Raw genomic sequence first — 18,312 nt, 5'->3', positions numbered from 1 at the left:
CATCTAACGTCTTCCTGCCTATCTAATGGGCATTCAGCTCTTTATTAAACCAATCACAGTAACATATCTTCTCACAGTGTAAAGAAATATCCCACCACATATTTTGAACGGGATTATTTTTCTGTGTCATCTTTAAACCCATTTTTTTTCTATCTATGAAAAAAGATTGTTCTCTTCAGCACTCCGGGGAGAAAAACATTGCATTAATTATTAATTTTTATGGTGGTACTATAATTTAAATTCTTTGTAAAGAACTGCAAAGTGCCACTTTAATATACACACACACAAACACACACAAACACAAAGTCACATGTTCATCATCAGGTCCAACTAAGTTTCAGAATATTAAAACTCTATTCTTGACATTTTGGTTGTGAGTCTAGCCTGTAACAGCCAGCCTAGCCACACTCCGAGAGCCCTTATAACTCTATTCTTAAAGTACTACTCTATTATTAAAGTCATACTTCAAAGTCTATTTATTTTCCTTTTTAATAACCTCTCTCTCTCTCTTTCTCTCTTTCTCCTCTCTCTCTCTCTCTCTCTCTCAGTAATTTTTAAGATCTAGCTTCTAGTCAGTAACACTCTGTGATGTGCCTCATTCGCACAGGGAACTGCTCTCACAAATCTTTTTTAATTCACTTACTCCTTCTTTTAAAACTAACACTTTGCTAAAGCTGTTAAAAATGAAGTCATGCTCTTATCAGACCCAGTCACTGTTAGCTATGGGGGACACAGTCAACTAATATGGTCCCGATTTCATGAGATTTACATCCCAAAGAAGAGACTGGAAATGACAATACAGAGAATGTGATATCTCTTTTAGGCTGCTGGAGGGGCTGACTCTGGAGAGGGGACAGATGGATATGCTGGGATATGCAGGCTTGTATCAGTTTGTCCACAAATGCCTTCCTAGATTGGTTGTTTACCAGGCTAGGGAAGGAATCATGTAACTATCTGAGACAACTATCTGGTAGATGGGGTCAGAGTCTGAAACTGGAGTGTAGTAAGCACAGGGACGCAGAGCATAGTGAGAGACGAGGTGAAAGGTGAAGCGTTTGTCTAATTATTCTTTATCAATAAAAACTTAAGAGCCAGATATCAGGATAAGAACCTGAATGATCAGAGAAGCAGCGAAAATGCGACCAGTGTTCTATCTATTCTGTTCCTCCATCCAGAAGTGCCGAGATCCTCTCTACTTCTGTCTATCTGTCCTCAGTCCTCCAAAACCTCTATGGTAATTTCGGTAGGCTAGTAGTTGATGTCACCCTCTGTTTCAAAGTAAACTTTCCTGTTGGTCTCCGGAGTGCCAGAACGTGATGAGCACATCACACAACTGAGAGGTCTCAAGGATAGAAGATGCAGCAGCGGCAGGAGAAACCTTGAAGGCACAGGTGGTGTGAGGTCAGCACCTTAGAGTGCAGTTCACGGTATGGGAAAGCAGCTGTGGCCCTGAAGCTAACACTGACTTCGTGCTACTCCCTTGTCAGGACCACTCGGGCTACTGCATGGAAAATGGGCAGAAGCCCATGCAAGGATGGAAGCGGAGTCCAGCTGGGAGTCACTGCGGAATGTAACTGAGGCAGTGGAGGTGATCAGAGCTCAGAACACAGTTTTGATCCCAGTTTTTTGTACTTTTGAGGTCTTTTTTTTAAAAAATAATTTTATATTTCTAGAAATTTTCCTTTTCCCTTTCTATTGAGACATAATTGTTATGTTAAAGTTAAAGGTTGCAAACATTCTGGCCCAAAGTAAAAATAACTCATTTGTTGCTTTTTAACCTCCATGTTTGGGGTGTCTTATATAAACACACACCATCTCTGTATGCGCCTTCGGTTTTGTTGTATTTTTGCTCTGGATTGGCAGGAAAGGCAAATGGGATCCTAGGGTGGGTGGCTTCTTCCCTTCCAGCGGCGGCGCTTCAAAGCTCAGGCCGCTCATTTCTATTTCTCCCTTTCTGAACCTGATGCGAAACAGTAACTACTTCACCGTTCTTCCTACTGTGGCTGGTGAGCGCAAACCTTTTTCTTCTAACTGGTTACAGCCGAGGTCCCAGCATTCTCCCTGTATCCCACAGACTCTGGCACTCCGCGCGATCCGCTTTTCTTCTCTTCCTTTACCTTTCTCCATTTTCATGGATAACCTACTACTCTGATTATCGGAGTTTGGGCTGTGACATCCATCACTTTTCTTTATTCCTCGTGATGCAGCAGTCCTTTCTGCGTCTTCTTGAAGTATCTTCTGTCTTTTTCTGTTTCTAAGAGAACAACTTTGAAGATAACTTCTTAGCGCGTATCACGTATCACAGATGGTTTTAATTGTCTCTTCACTAGACTATAACAGGATTGGGCCGGGGAGGTGGCAAGTGGAGCATGCTGGCCAATGGAAACATCAGGGGAGGCCCTGCCTCGGCAAAGTGCAAGGTGAGAACCCTTTTCTGGAGTCTGTCCTCTGCCTCCACCAGTGCATCATGACCTTGTTCTGTCTGAATGCGTACACACACACACACACACACACACACACACACACAATTAAGGTTATTAGAAGAAAGCAACATTTGAATAGGAATTCTAGTAATTACAAAAATAGGAAATATAGATCGATTAATTCTTTAATATGCTGCTATAGTTGGTTATTAAATACTACAACTAAAAAAGGACAGTGGCAGATATATTTTGATCAAGTTAAAATATTTAAAACATACTATTAAATATTAGTTTCATTTTTAAGTATTGTTTTTGGACAACTGACTAATCAGGGAGGGGGCTTTTCTCAAGGACCATTTTGTCTTTTATCAGTCAAGGGTAAAAGAATGAGTTTTTGCATCCTAAAAGTCACTATATGACATTCATGTCTTACCTATTCTTGGATTGTTATAACATAGATCATAGCAATGAAATGTGCATTGTAGATTGTAGATTAAATGTTACTAGGCAGGTGATAAAGTCAAAATATTGAAATTCCAGAATCTTAAATATGTTAAAAACTTCCACTTTTTCTGCTTTCAGTTACAAAATCTTCTTTTGGCATTTACCTACAGTCATACTTGTACAGTCATACTCATGTAAACACAGTGGTTAAACAAATAAGAAATTGGGCTGTGAAGTTCACCTACCCAGATGGAAATCACGTCTGTGCCTGCTAGTAGCTGTGGAACTTGTTAAGTAACTAAATACCTCAATGCCTTGATAGCTAGTTTTAATTGTCAACATGACACCATCTTGAATAGCCTGGGAAGTCTCAGTGAGGGACAATAATAAAATCATTGTTTCCCACACTTAGATAAGCCCTGTAGAGTTGCCTTCAGTGAAGGTCAACTCTTCAACAAGCAGTAGCGAGCACCCAACTGCTGTGCAAAATGTTTTTTCCTTTCATCTGCACTAAACCTCAGTGTACTGGCACTTTGAGGTGAGGCCTTTGATTAGATTACGGAAGAGTCCTCACGATGAGATCAGTGCCCTTATAGAAGACAGGTGAGCTTTTGCTACTTCTCTCGATACAAGTGAGAATAAAGCAAGAAGCATCCATCCATCTACAAGCACTAGGAATAGAAACCTCATTAGCAGCCAAATTGGTTGATTCTTGGTTTTGGACTTCTGAGATTCCAGAAATGTGATAAACAAGTTTCTGTTGTTTAAACAGCCTATGCTACTTTGTTATACTTGGCTGAATACCTACTCACAGTCCACTCTATCCAGTAACCGTGATGTAGATCTGTTCTGTGAGAACCCTAGGAAAACCCAGAGCCCTTACCTTGGTGAGTTTTCCGGGGCTAAGAGGCCTGAGACATACTGTGTTATCACCTCTAAACCACAGTCATTTCACCTGGCTTTACTTTAAGTTTTATTGCTGGCCAGGGTCCCTCATATTGTGCTCACATCTGGACCCAACACAGGGCCTTGAAACTCTGGGATTTACATGTCTGGCACCTTATCAGAGTGACTAAGAAAATTTGGTTATATTTTGCTTTTCTAGTTATTTTTAGTTTCTAATTAATTTCTAAGAGAAAAAAAATAACTCGCAAGACCACTTATGCCACATTCTAAACAAAATATCTCATAAAACTGTTAATCCCAAATCATCATGGCCAAATTGATTAAAGCGGGTTTTTAATTCGTGTACATGGGCTGTCTCTCTCTATAAAGGCAGGGTTCAAGAGACCAACACTGAACATGACCAAAATAAGGGTTTTACAATTTAGGAAAACCCTTACTCCTGGTAAATTTCCAAATAAGGTAAACAGACTCCATTTTTGTGTGTTTAGGGATTAAGGGAATTACTTGAAAACAATTTTTGGAGACAATTTATGTCACTGCCAAATTGTTCTTTAATCTGTCTTTTCTATCTTGCCAAAATATGATGTGCAGTCATCAATTATCTCTATCCTATTTGTTGCTCTTACAGATCTATCCATGAGGGAACAGCCAATGGGATGTACTGATGTGGCCTATCCCAATGCACGGCCAATGAGTTCAGCACTTACTAGACACTTGTGTAGCTTACGTTTTAGATCAGCAGTCTACCCACCAAAACCTGCTGGCCAAATCCAGGCCACTACTTACCATTTTTAATAAAATTTGATGGAAGCACAGCTGCATTCATATGTTTATGGGTCTCTATTTCTCTGTGGCTTCTGTTTTGCAACAACGTGGAATTAAGTACTTTAACAAAGACAATATGACCTGGAAAATCTAAACCATTACTATTGGCTTTTGAAAGAAAAACTATGCTGGCCTCGCAGCTTCGTTATGTGCAAAACCTTGGTTTATAATCTTATATCGTCAATACAGTGTGTGGAATACTATTTAGGGAAACTTAGGTCTTCTGAGGGCTAAAAGAGTTTCTGTTTATTACTTTTTTGTTTCGGTTACATAGTAATAGAGTCCACAACTTTCTATTTGTTTGGCATGATGGCACATGCTTACAATCTCAGTCCTGGATTGGAAGCATAAGGACCAGGGTTTCAAAGTCACCCTAGGCTGCATAGACAGTATGAAGCTAGCCTGGACTACACGAGATCTTGCCCGAAACCACCAATACAATCACAAGAAAATGAAATATCATTTTTTTAAATGCACTACCAGATTCTCCTCTTTCTTCACTAAGATCTTGTTTTGCTGGTTTCGCAGTTTAGGATGTATAGCAGCTTTATATAAGTCATTCGGGACCTGGAAGGCATTTTGGAGAATGAAGAGGGAAACCTCTGACGCCCAGAGACAATGCCATACACCGGAAATGAGGTTTTTAGTCACCTTATCTTGGCCTTTTTCAAATTTCTCCTGCAGAAAAGCAAAAGCAGAGAGGGCATTTTTCGATCCAGTGTCAGGAGACTAGGAACGGACCTTTCTTCCCCACCAGGATGACAGCGGTTGAGACTTTCGGGAACTATACACAATGCTATGCTTTTTCTCAAGGTAAAAGCTTTCAAAAGCCTCACCAGAGAAACCAGCGCAGAAACAAAGCGCCCCGCCGGCCACGCCCTCTCGCTCCCGCCAATCACAGCAGGAATGGCGCCGCGCTCTAGCGCCCTGGCCAATCAACTACGTGGGAGCCGCCCGACGGAGGGGCGGGGCGTCCGTTTCCAGAGAAGCCGCGGGCCGGTTACTAGCAACGCTTGGTTCTTCCGTAGCGCGCCTGTGGCCACCGCCGCCTGTTCTGGTGACTCCTTAGCCCTTGCCTCGCGCGCCCTGTCCTCCCTTCTGGCCTTCTGCTCTTCCCTCCGCACTCCCTGCCTGCCGAGGCGACCCAGGGCCGGACAGGATCTCAGAGGACGCCCCGGCCACCGCAGGTAGCGGCGGGGGCAGATGACGTCACGGCGACGTTGGACGCGTTCCGGGGGCGGGCTCTGAGCGCGGGCCGTGGTTGATCCTAGGAAGCTGGGGGCACGGGGCAGCGGGGCTACCTTGACAGGTTAAAAAAATATTAAGATTATTGAACTTTAAGTATTTGCTTAAACTTGTATAGCACGGGCCTTTGTCTCACCACTAACAAGTTGTATAAAGTGCAGTGTTTGTCAGTTGCTAATGCCTTGCACTTAACTGAAAACGCTTGGACAGCACCTGGTTTCTGCAAAAAAACCTTTGCTCAACTGAAATGAGAGTTTAGTTTATAAAGATAGAATATATTTTATATTAAAGGAAAGTGTTACATTTTATGTAGCATATAAATATTTTTGTATTAAAGTATTACATTTTGCTCATCTAATTTTGGTTATAGAATTGTCACAACACAAAAATAGTGAAGTGTCTTTGAACATGCGGATAATCTTCGTGTTGGTGAAGATGACGTCTTGTAACTTCTTTGGTCGTTTCTGACACTCACCCAGTGCCCAGCCTTGTGTTTTGAGGATTCTGTAAGGATATGCCGAAGTCATTCTTAGAGCCCATCCTACTTCCATTTCCTCTTGTGATAAGATAACCTGACAGCAATTGTGAGAGAGAAAACTTTATTCGGCTCACACTTGGAGATTATAGCTCATCACTGCAGTCAAGGCAGCAGGAGCTTAAAGCAACTAGAAACATCCACAACCACGAACAGAGGCAAACTGAATGCATGCTGGCATGCATGTTTCCCTTTGCTCTGTTTTATTTAGTCCGGGTCCAGCCCATAGTATAGTGCCACCTACAGCCTGGATGGTTCTTCCCACGTCAACCCAACTGAGACAATCCCAGACAGGCATGCCCACTAACCAGCTTAATCAAGACCATTTCTCATGGAGACTGTCTTCCTAGTCATTCTAGATTGTGTCTGGGTGATAATTAAAGTTAACCATCACAGATTCCCATTTTTACCACACATTGACTTTATTTACCATTAAAGATGTAGTTAATGATTGTAAGTGATGAAGCACATTTTTGCTTTATAATTTGTCTTATGCACACTCACTAATAGCCCAGAAAACTACCTGAGAACTCACTTAACACACTGATGCCATCGTGATTCTCGTTTTAGAAAGTATTTCCTAAGAATGGAAGGTCCCTATTATTTCATGCTGGTTTTAAGTTTTACTTCTAAATATAGAAACCATTTTTTTTTCTTTTAATTCCTCAGAAAGGTCGGTGAAGGGACGGAGAAGTGAAAAGCAGTAGTCTGTCATGTTCCATGAGAGTACTATGCCTTTCCGGGCACTGCTTAGTTCTCCAAAGTTTGTAGGCGTTTAGGATTCAACTATAAAGAAGACATTCTTTCTTGAGATTCCAGCCTGTGGAGAGATAAATATTTAAACACGTGAATGAGTAGAAGACAAATGCGAATTCCAGGCGCCCAGATGTGTTTGCAATGACTTTGCAGAGCGTGTTCTTCCTTATCCTATTTTGGCTTTTCGTGTGATCTGTATGTTTGCACTTCTTCTGGGCTGTAAATAGCCTTGTGTGTTCTCTGCAGTGTGATGTTGTATGTTTGCACTTCTTCTGGGCTGTAAATAGCCTTGTGTGTTCTCTGCAGTGTGATGTTTTGGTAACAGATGTGGCATAATTCAGAAGCCAGAGATCCAGGGAGAGTGGCACGGGCTCTCTGGGCTACTGTTCCTCCTGAATTTTAGCTACTAAATATTTGTTGCTGCATTGAGTATAGAAACATCAGACAAAATATAATGCAGTTTTTGCAGGTGATCTGGGAGATTTCTTAATTGCTAATTAAATATCATGAGTAGTTTCAACCTACCATTTTAACATGTACCTAAACTATGAAAGGTTCTTGAGCATAATGTATTTTGATATGGATAGCTAAGACTAAATCATAAATATTTGAAAGTAATGTAGAAAACCTTCAAGATGTTGTTGTTTTTTTTCTGTTGTGTAGTACTCCACTGTGTAAATGTACCACATTTTCCTTATCTGTTGTTCGGTTGAGGGACATTTAGGTTGTTTCCGGGTTCTGGCTATGACCCCAGCCCACAAATCACATTTCCAGAGAACCTAGACTACAGTGAAGACTCTGAGAGAGACATACGTGGATTTAATCTACATGGGTAGTAGAAAAATACAAGATCTCTTGAGTAAATTGGGAGCATGGGGACCTTAGGAGAGGGTGAAGGAGTGTGGAGGCAGGGAGGGAAGCAGAAAAAAAATGTAGAGCTCAATAAAAATTTAAAAAAAAGCGTGTACAGAGGCACGTTGTGTTTGTACAGTTCTAAGTGGGAATACTGGCGTCTGTTGCTGAGGCCTAATGGAACTATTCCAAACCTGTAGTTTGCACGTTTGTTTTCTAGTCCTGTTTGGTGATTATTGAGGAATTACTATAATACTTCAAGAAATAGATCAATAAAGATATCTGCACTGGGGGCTGGAGAGATAGCACAGTGGTTAAGGCAACTTACTGACCTTGCAGAGGATCCACATTTAGTTCTCAAACCCATGTAGGGTTGCTCTCAAGCCCTGAGTAACTCCAGCTCAAGGGGACTCTGATTTCTGTGTCCCCAATCCCTAGAACTCTTATGCACATACCCACTCACAGATGCCTAATTAAAAATCATCTTTAAAAAAAGATTTTTGTAACCGTATGTATATATATGTATATATATAATAGCATATATTATTAATATGTGATAATAGCAAACCTTTAAAAATGTGTATGGAACTTGAAATTGGTAACTTACTGTACAATGCAATTTTGATACTATTTTGAGTCAGTAGGATAGTGAGTAGGATAGTGAGTAGGATAGTGAGTAGCACTATCCTAATATATAAAATATATATATTTTAAGATAGAATCTCACTAAGTAGCCTCGAGTGGCATAGAACATGTTGAATAAACCAGCCTGGTCTCAGATTCACAGAAAGCTGCCTGCTTCTGCCTCTCAAGTGCTAAGGTTAAAGATATGTGAAACCATGCCCAGACAGCAGTTGTGATTTTGATATTGTCTTTGAGACGTTTTATACATGATTGGGTCTTTATCTCAGAGGGTACCAGCAGGAAGAAATGATGTGTGATAACATACGGTCCCTAGCTTTCAGCATCCGTGGAAAAGTTGCTGAAGCACCTAGAAGAGAGCTACTGAGTTGATGGAGATACCTACTAGTGTTGGAAGTCGCTCAGAGGGAACCTTGTCGTATCTCACACCGGAGAGAGGACGCGTCCTACAGTGTGCTAGTGGGAGCCACCTCAGCAGGTATCCAAACCTCATTTCCTAACTTCCAGATCAAGTGCACTAGTCAGTCAGGAATATCCTTCTCACATGTAGTCTTCAGTCATTAAAATATACCTATATAACCTAGTTATAAAAGTACTTATTTAGCAATTTAGAGCAGTTGCCAGTCTTTTTATTATATTTTTTATTATTTGTTTGTTTGCCTTACTTTTTGAGACAAGACCTCACTGTGCAGCTTAGGGTGATGCTGAACCCTCGGGCCTTACTTACCCTGGGATTACAGGTGTATGGTTTAAGTTTTTATTCTTAATGAAAGCAATAGGAAAGCCAACCAAACCTATTAAAACTTTGTAAAACAAATATTATTGCCTGGTATATTATTGTGTAACAAATGATTATCTTGTTTTGCTTTGTTTGAATTGGAAATTACTTGTTATTTGTGTGAGTTAATAGAGTAAATCTTAAATATGTAACTTAAAATGTTGTTATTATCATTATTGGTAATATAGTCTAGTGTCTAGGTTAGCTGGTGGAAAGTAGAAGATGGTGTTTCATCAAATATAATTGTTGATTTTCGGACCGTGGTTTTGAATGAAGGACAGTTTTTTTATCATAAACTTTTTACTTTAAGCCAGTGGTATTTAAGAACAAAATTTTCTCCTTAACATATATGTAAGATGCCAATAATTCTATTTTCGTGTATGTGTGTGTGTGTGTGTGTGTGTGTGAGATTTGTGCTGTGTAGGTCAGAGGACAATGCTCAGAGTCTGTTTTGCCCTCCCACCATGCGGTCCGGGGTCTTAGCAGATCTCCAGGCTGCACGGCTTGAGCCTTCCCCTGCTGAGCCTCTTCCTGCCCCATCAGTTGTAAATATGACGTCTGTAAAGAAAGAAACAGTGCTGAGTACGGAAGGGCACAATGCTCTCACAGAACTTGCTGTTTTGTTTATACATACTGCTAAAGCTTCTTTAAAGTTTAGTTATCATAGCTTTTTATTTATTAAAAATGTAAAGATGTATTTGATTTATATATATGAAAATTTTGCCTCCATGTATGTGTGTACTTGGTGCCAATGAAGGCCAAACGAGAGAGTTTAAGACAGTTGTGGGCCATCATGTGGGTGCTGAGACTAGAACCTGGTTCCTCTGGAAGAACACTAATGCTCTTAACTGATGAGCTGCCTCTCCAGCCCTATAGATAACTTTAAATTGCTCATAACTTATGATTCCATAAATGCAGAATGTGAGTAAAGTGAATTATTATCTTCTGTATCCCAGGCCCACCTCTTTTTTGCTTCTTCTCAACCCACATTTGGCCTGGACACCTATAGTCCTGATGATAAGGCTTCCCCTAGGGGCATCTGAAAATCAAATTAATGGCAGTCTACAGGCAGGCTTGTCTGTTCTTATTGTACATTAAAAAGTCTCCAGTTTTTGTGTTAGAAGTAACTGAAAGTTTATTTGTCTGTTATTAGCCTCAAGCAAGACAGCGTAAATGAAAAGACGGAGTTGGAGGCCACGCTTAAGGAAGCTGAGTCGGCATCCTGTTCAGTCGAATTACTTTTGCCATTATTTAAGAACACTGTGGAAGGAATTAGTTTAGAAAATGTGAGTGTTAGACTTGAATGGGTAATGACATGGAAAGCAAGCATAACATTCAGCATGACCTGACTAGGGACTCAGATCTTAATGGGAATGCCCACATATGGGTACATGATACCAAAAATCGGGTTGGGGGACAGTGTTCTTTATTCCTTCCATTAAAAGGCAGAAATCTCTCAGACATGTACCTAGTAAGAGACTGAGCTGGAAACTGCAGATTGATGTGTGGCTTTACCTGACCTCGAAAGAGAGAAGGAGACTTTCTGAAGAATTCATTTAGAACCACAACTGCGGGCTGGAGAGACAGCACTGGCTGCTCTTCTGGAAGACCGTCCCCTCCAGTTACAGAAGATCTGATGCCCTCTTCTAGATCCCATGGGCACCAGGCACACATGGTTCACATACAAACATGCAAGCAAAATACTCATTTATATCAAATAAAAATAAATAGATCTTAAAAAAAATAAAACTCTGAGAGATGCCTTTACCTATTTTCTGTGGTGTCATTTGGAGCAGAAGATGGCTGTACTCCATTTGGGACAAGAACAGATAGTACTCTATCGTTTAATATAACAAATACTGCAAAGCTGTGGAGTTGTCCAGCTTATTTTATTTTAACATACTTCATAGTGCATCCTGTCTACTATGGGTAAACTTGCCAGGGCTCACCAATACTACACACAAAATAATGATTACAACTGACACTAGGAAACAGTTCCTTACTGATACCATTTTAGTGTATTTTACTTAGTGTTGTCTTAACATGTGCATATGTGCTTCTTTTATTTCATCAGGTTAATCTTTCTGCATCCAGTTTGAAGAAGATTTTTGAACAGCAGGAAATATTAGCAAAAGAATTAGACACTTTTAACCGTGTGAAATTAGCCTTAGAACAACTTCTCAAACAGACACACGACGAACAAGTAAGGCTGCTGTGCCGTGTGCCCCTGTGCCGTGTGCCCCTGCGGTAGTGATCCTCTATAAGGCTGCTGTCCCGTGTGCCCCTGTGCCGTGTGCGCCTGTCCCGTGTGCCCCTGTGCTGTGTGCCCCAGCGGTAGTGATCCTCTATAAGGCTGCTGTCCCGTGTGCGCCTGTCCCGTGTGCCCCTGTGCCGTGTGCCCCTGTGGTAGTGATCCTCTATAAGGCTGCTGTCCCGTGTGCCCCTGTGCCGTGTGCCCCTGTGCTGTGTGCCCCTGCGGTAGTGATCCTCCATAAGGCTGCTGTGCCGTGTGCTCCTGTACTGTGTGCTCCTGTGCCGTGTGCCCCTGTGCCATGTGTTCCCGTGCCATGTGCTCCTGTGCCGTGTGTTCCCGTGCAGTGTGCCCCTGTGGTAGTGATCCTCTATAAGGCTGCTGTACCGTGTGCTTCCATGTCGTGTGATCCTGTGCTGTGTTCTCCTGTACCATGTGCTCCCATACCGTGGGCTCCCGTGCCATGTGCTCCTATGCTGTGTACTCCTATGGTAGTGTTCCTTCCTCTTGGAGGATATTTTATTTCTCTAACTGTGAATCTTAAAATATTGGTATATTGAAATTGAAGTAATTATTTGAGTTTTTCTCTGATATATAATTATTGAACTACTACTTGTGAAGTTTAAAATTCTTATAGTGTAAGCTCTCCTGTGGATCATTATACACCCTCTCCCACCATCAGAGGTCTTATACATGGTCTTTTGTCTTTCACCCCACTGTGAAGGGCACACAGCACTTCTGTCTCCTTTCTGTGACATAGTTCTCATTGATTAACCATTTCCATTTCCCTCTCCCCTGGCTACTCTCTCTGACATATGGTAACTACCTTTTAACTCTCAATTTCTATAAAATCAACTTTTATATTCCACATACGAGTGACATGACATTGTCCTTTTGTGTTTGTTTTATTTCACTTAACATGATTTTCACTTATATCCATGGTAAAGCAATGACAAGATTATTTTTCAAGTGGCTGAACAGTATCCCATTGTGTATTTACACCTATATGTGTTATCCATTCATCAATACATAGACCCCTAAGTTGTCTGGACCAATTCATATTCTCTCCAAATAGCATGGATAAGTTTCCGAGTTTCCATATCCCTGCCAGTGCTTTATTTCTCATCTTTCTCATAACCTTCATACCTAGTGCTGTAAGAGGCCACTTATTCATTTCCTGGCCACCCAGACTCCCGAAATAATCACACAGAAACTATATTATTTAAATCACTGCTTGGCCTATTAGCTTTAGCTTCTCATTGGCTAGCTCTTACATCTCACTTTAACCCGTCTCCATTAATCTGTGTATACATGTGACTGTGGCTTACTGTCAAGGTTCCAGCTCATCTGTTTCCAGCGGCAGCTACATGGCTTCTCCTGACTCTGCCTTATTTCTCCCAGCATTCAGTTTAGTTTTCCCCCAGCTCTATTTTTGCTAAGCCACTGGCCAAAACAGATTTATTCATTAACCAGTAAAAGCCAGCATATAGACAGAAAGACTTCCCACACCAGCCTAGTCTGGTTTTCCTTTGCTTTTGTCTGATGACCAGTGACACTGAGCACATCCCTGTACCTCTTTAACCACCTGTATCCTCCTGAGAAATGTCTGTTTAGGTGTATTGCTGATTAAAGAAATTTAGTACCTTATTCAATTTGTTTTATTTTTAACTTTGTTCTATTAGCATTTGTTAGTTGTATTAATAATGGCTTACATTATGACATTTCAAATATGTGTATAATGCATTTTGATCATTTAGTCCCCATTACCATATCCTGTTTCCCCGATGCCTCTTTCTAAGCAGTATTCTGAGATTCCTTAGAAAATGTGTGTGTGGGGCTGGAGAGATGGCTCAGAGGTTAAGAGCATTGTTTGTTCTTCCAAAGGTCCTGAGTTCAATTCCCAGCAACCACATGGTGGCTCACAACCATCTGTAATGAGGTCTGGGTGCCCTCTTCTGGCCTGCAGCATACACACAGCTAGAACACTGTATATGTAATAAATAAATAAATATTTAAAAAAAAAGAAAATGTGTGTGTGTGTGTGTGTGTGTGTGTGTGAGAGAGAGAGAGAGAGAGAGAGAGAGAGAGAGAGAGAGAAAGAAAGAGAGAGAGAGAGAGTTTTGTATATTGTTGGCCATAATTTCTGAGGCACTCTTTTGAGATTAATTTAGAAAAGTAATATCAGAAATTATGTGCAAAATCTTGAGCACTCAGGCAGAAATTAAGCAATGGAATCTGTTCTGTGTATAGTAGCTGTCCATGTTGGTCTCTTAAAGGAGGCCTGTGCTATGTTTTATTCTTTTCATCCAAAGCACATACACATACAGTGCAGGATTGCACACACCATTTCAGAGTCTACAAAGTCCATCTCTGGGCTCACTAACTATCCACAGAGTTGAATTAGAATTCCTTACTATTAGTTTCCCGAAATAGTTAATAAGGTAAGGGCTAGGGATGTAGGTCAGTGGCAGGATGCTTACATATCATATGCCATGCCCTGGGCTCAATCCTCAGAGGGGAGGGAAGAGAATGAATATATGTATATAGTGGAATTAGGACATTGGAATAGGTGAAGTTTTTTTTTAAAGACACATAAAACACAGGAAAGAAAACAAAATATATAAATGTGATTACGTCAAACTAAAAAGCTTCTAAATAAAGTAAGATAACAACATGGAGACAGTCTACAGAATAGGAGAAAATATTTGCAAGCTATACTTCTTGCAGAGTTGATATCAGTAGAAAATGAACTCTCAAACTTGACAGTAATCAGGCTTAAAACAGAGATGTGTGCTTTTTTTAACACTGATGTTCTGCATCTCTCCCTCACAGACAGACGAGAACCCGCCCGGCTTGTTGAAGGACCTCAGTGACAACGAGAGTGAGAACACTGTGAGTGTTTTCCACTTGACAGCCGTTCTTTGTGACACATTTGGTGCCTTTGTATGCTGTTTGGTTTTAGCTGGCATTATTTACACTTTGACTTTTTCATTCTTCCTCTGTATTTCTTGAAGAGTCTTAAGAAGAAGGTGCTTGAAAAAGACACCTACATCCAAGAGCTTTCATGTCTGTTTCAGAATGAAAAGGTAAACACGTCCTGAGTTTCTAACCTTAACTTCTATTCTGTTAGTATTGCCCCCCTTTCTCTTCCTCCCTCCCTGCTCTCGAGTCCTCAGTTATGAGCTTAATGAAGATGTTTTGGCAGTTTAGATCAGTGTTCATTTTTATGTATCAAATAGAGCGTCTTCACTTTTTAAGTTTTCTGATTGTTTAGTTTCGTTTTGTGCTGCTTAGGCTTCTTGGCATAAGTCACCACAAACTCTGTGCTCCTGGGCTGGGCGATGGGCCAGTCGGAAGAGCACAGCTTGAGCTTAGTCCCCAGAACCCTTGTAATTCTGATCCTGGAAAGGCAGAGGCGGGGGGATCCCTGGGGTTGGCCTAGTGAGCTCCAGGGCAGCGAGGGGCAGGTCGCAGGAGCTGGGTGATGGTCCTGAAGATGATACTCAAGCTCGTCCGTGATCCCACACACGTCATATTTGTGCGTGTGTATTTGTGTCTCTACACCTGTACACAGCTGAAAACACCTGCCATATACACACGCATGTCTTAGAACTATACATTGTATTTTTGTTTCTTTGGAAAAATTAAATAGTTTTGTTATTTGGAGGAAGATATTGTACATACTTTAAATTTTACTTGGGAGGAGAGATGGGAAGGTTTGTAGGAGAAAATCAGAAGGCACTGAATACACATGGGAGCTTTACCTGCAGTTTTATATGAGGTGCATTGTGGGGCCGCAGTGTATGGAGAGGACTGCCCTGCCTCAGTGTCTGCTCGGCTGCTGTCGGGCTCTGGGCTCTAACAAAGACAAACGGACACTGTAGGTTACTATTATCATTTTTCTTTTCTGTTACAGGAAGGTGCTCTGAAAGCAAACCGGTTTTCTCAGTCAGTCAAAGTGGTACATGACCGTCTACACCTCCAGATTCAGAAAAGGGAAGCTGAGAACGACAAGTTAAAAGAGCATGTGAAGGTTATGAATACCCATTTTATAGTCTCAGTAATAGAATGAATGAAAAAACTAACTTGAACAGCCTTGTTTAATTGTGGGATTCAGTGATAATAAAAGCATGTAATTTTGGTGTTTCTGTGGAAAACATTGAATATAAATCTTAATCATAAGGTGTCTAACCTTCTGAATATGTAGGTTCAGATCACTGTATGAAAATGTTTCTTTTTATATTCAATCTAGGAAGAATGACTTTCTTTATATTACTAGTTCTCTAATAATGATTTGGAAACTTGTTATTAATTGTGAAAGCTTGACCTTAGCTTAGGCTTATTCCTAACTAGCTCTTAAAACTTAAATTAACCCTACTTGCTCTTAAGTTATCATTAATATAATTAATTTATATTAATCTACAGTCTGCCACGTGGCCCGTTACCTCTCCTCAGTACCATCCGTCCAACTTCCTCTGCATCTGGCTGGCAAATCTTCCACCTCAGATTCTTTCCCAGAGTTCCTGTCTCTGCCTGGAAGTCCTGCCTATCCTCTTCTGCCTAGCTGATAGTCATTTAACTCTTTATTAAATCAATCAGAAGGTGCCTTAGGCGGGTGAGGTAGACCAGAGACACATCATCACATAGCATTCAGAAAGATTATCCCAGTAGAGACTTTAAATCTTTCTCATCGTACAGTTAATTTATGTTTACAATGAACACTTGTAAATTATGAAAACATAAATTAAAATAGTTTAAGGACACTGAAACTATTGTTACCATTTGGCTGCAGAGCATTCTGATCTTTTTCCATGTCTATGTAGCCTTTTAGGCGTATTCTCACATGTATCTAATAGGCAATCAGTAAGTTGTTTCTTTTGCTACCAGTTATAGAAATTGGGAAAGAGCTTGGATTTGTATTTAGAGCACTGAGCAGCTCCCTTTGTATTTGTGCAGTGAGAAGGGATGCTTGGTTTAGAAAGGTGTCCAAGCCACAGTTGTTTTGAGGTCAGAGTCTGAGGGTGCTACTATGTATCACAACCTAATTGGACCCACTATCTTACTTTTTGCCAAAGGAAAAGAAACAGTGTACCTACCTCCAGAGATTTCTGCAGACCAAGGGTGAGGATGTCTAGGTAGACCTCAGTTAGTTCTTCTTGTCCTGAATTCAGCAGATGTGTGCAACCTGTATCACCTGCTTTAAGAGCCCTGCTTGTCCTTCAGTGGCAAAGAGCTTTTGCTTTTCTAAGGGCATTAAGCAGGTTTATGGAAGACGTAATTTGTTTTAATTAATTTTGTTCTTTGGCAATTTCATCCATGTGTCTGGTGTATTCTGATTACGCTCCCCCTGGCTTCTGCTATCTCTTTTCTGTCCTTATCACCCCCTCCCCGTCTACCACCCCCTTCCCTAGATGCCTGATGTTCAGTTTTGCTTTCAGTTTAACCCTGGCCATCCGCGTAGCCATCAGTGTCTGGCAGAGTCAGTGGTGGTAGCCTACTGAAGGCATTGATTTCCCCTCCCCTGGACTCTGTTAGTGAGAAGTAGTCATTCCTTCTCAGTACCCGTTCCTCCCAGAATTTCCTGCCGTAGCCGTGGTGGGTCCTCTTGGCTCTGCATGGGTGAGACGGACACAGGCCAGTGTGCGTCCCAGGGCTGTGTAGGCATCGCAGGCCAACAGTGCGACCTAACCTGCCAGTCTCCACTTCAGATTGTCTTTCACGGCCTTACAGGGCCCTCAAATAGCAGCTGAGGATGTTTTCTTAGTTCCAAAAGAAATAATGAGTTATTTTCTAATAGAAGTTTTAGCAGTATTTTTGGCTTTTTAAATATACTTGATCATTCTGGAGGCAGAACACAAGGCTAAAATCAGAGCTCTGCTGTGGCATCCCCATTTTGAGATGATGCTGGGTGCAGATCCCTCCGCACTGCCGTTGCTAAGGGACAGCGAACAGAGGTGGCCTTAGGGCCTCGCTGCCCTGCTTTTCTGCCTCATACACTTTAATTACATTTTTAATTCATTCATACACATTAGTTATATTATCTGAAATAAATACGTAAGATTTAGAACTTAAAGCAGCGAATGATGTGGGAATTCAGTTACTTGAATTTGGGTTTAACAATTTTATTTTTCAAGTATATAAAAACTCAGTCTGGCAGCCATAAATCTCAGATTTTTATTTGTTGTCTTTCATTGGGCCTTTTAAAAATTTACATTTTGAATCTTTCAGAATATCCCAAAGATGCTTTTTCCAGTTTTTCTTCCTAATTTTTTATTGTATGTCAGTTGGACTTAGAATAGTTTTAGAGGAAATAAGGAATCTGTATGGCAGGATATATGTCCTACTGTGTCTATGCACACTTATGTGCACAGCAGAACTTACGTGCAGTACACTATATAACCTTTTATGCAGATATACATGATATACAAGCATCTCGTGCTATCTCATCTGTGTCCATCCTCTTGGCAAATGACCGAGGGTTTATTTTGAAACTAAAGTTTGTCAGTTTCAGTTTATGCCTGGAATACTGAAGTGTAGGCTTTGGGAATTTCCTATGTGTATACAATGTGTTCTGATTATATCCACCCCCAGCCACTGCCACCCTATAACACGTACTCCTCCTAACTTTATGGTCTCTTTTAAAATTTTCTAAGTC

At 40.9% G+C, this 18,312-nt stretch overlaps 1 protein-coding gene and 2 long non-coding RNA genes across 8 annotated transcripts in view; 2 read left to right on the top strand and 1 right to left on the bottom strand.

Moving 5' to 3' along the window:
• Positions 1–2,188: 2,188 nt before the first annotated feature.
• LOC146891163 (uncharacterized) lies at positions 2,189–4,588 on the top strand. The gene is made up of 2 exons (XR_015735290.1): positions 2,189–2,420; positions 4,402–4,588. It is a non-coding gene; the product is annotated as an uncharacterized LOC146891163 (long non-coding RNA).
• Positions 4,589–5,645: 1,057 nt separating this feature from the next.
• Positions 5,646–18,312, top strand: part of Odf2l (outer dense fiber of sperm tails 2 like) — a 33,869-nt gene continuing 21,202 nt past the window's right edge. For 2 of the 5 annotated variants that reach the window (XM_048453674.3, XM_048453671.3), the window contains exons 1-7: positions 5,646–5,785; positions 8,945–9,106; positions 10,560–10,692; positions 11,481–11,609; positions 14,490–14,549; positions 14,672–14,743; positions 15,574–15,690. In XM_048453674.3, the coding sequence (XP_048309631.3) occupies positions 9,000–9,106; positions 10,560–10,692; positions 11,481–11,609; positions 14,490–14,549; positions 14,672–14,743; positions 15,574–15,690 (618 nt within the window). In that variant the 5' untranslated portion in view covers positions 5,646–5,785; positions 8,945–8,999. Of the gene's footprint in view, positions 5,786–5,883; positions 5,908–8,897; positions 9,107–10,559; positions 10,693–11,480; positions 11,610–14,489; positions 14,550–14,671; positions 14,744–15,573; positions 15,691–18,312 lie in introns of those variants that run through there. The other 3 variants (XM_087897475.1, XM_087897477.1, XM_087897476.1) reach the window with 3 other exon arrangements.
• On the bottom strand, positions 6,776–16,988 carry LOC125412817 (uncharacterized). 2 transcript variants are annotated; one of them, XR_014997521.2, is made up of 3 exons: positions 16,754–16,988; positions 15,422–15,515; positions 6,776–7,198 (listed from the first exon to the last, which is right to left on the bottom strand). It is a non-coding gene; the product is annotated as an uncharacterized LOC125412817 (long non-coding RNA). The 2 variants fall into 2 exon arrangements; XR_014997520.2 differs by lacking the exon at positions 6,776–7,198 and adding an exon at positions 9,372–9,964.

The sequence above is a fragment of the Myodes glareolus genome, chromosome 17 (assembly GCF_982192425.1).
Source record: "Myodes glareolus chromosome 17, mMyoGla1.1, whole genome shotgun sequence".
Lineage (NCBI taxonomy): Eukaryota > Metazoa > Chordata > Mammalia > Rodentia > Cricetidae > Myodes > Myodes glareolus.
Note: the sequence above shows the minus strand (reverse complement) of the source record. Positions and strands in the feature narration are given on the sequence as shown.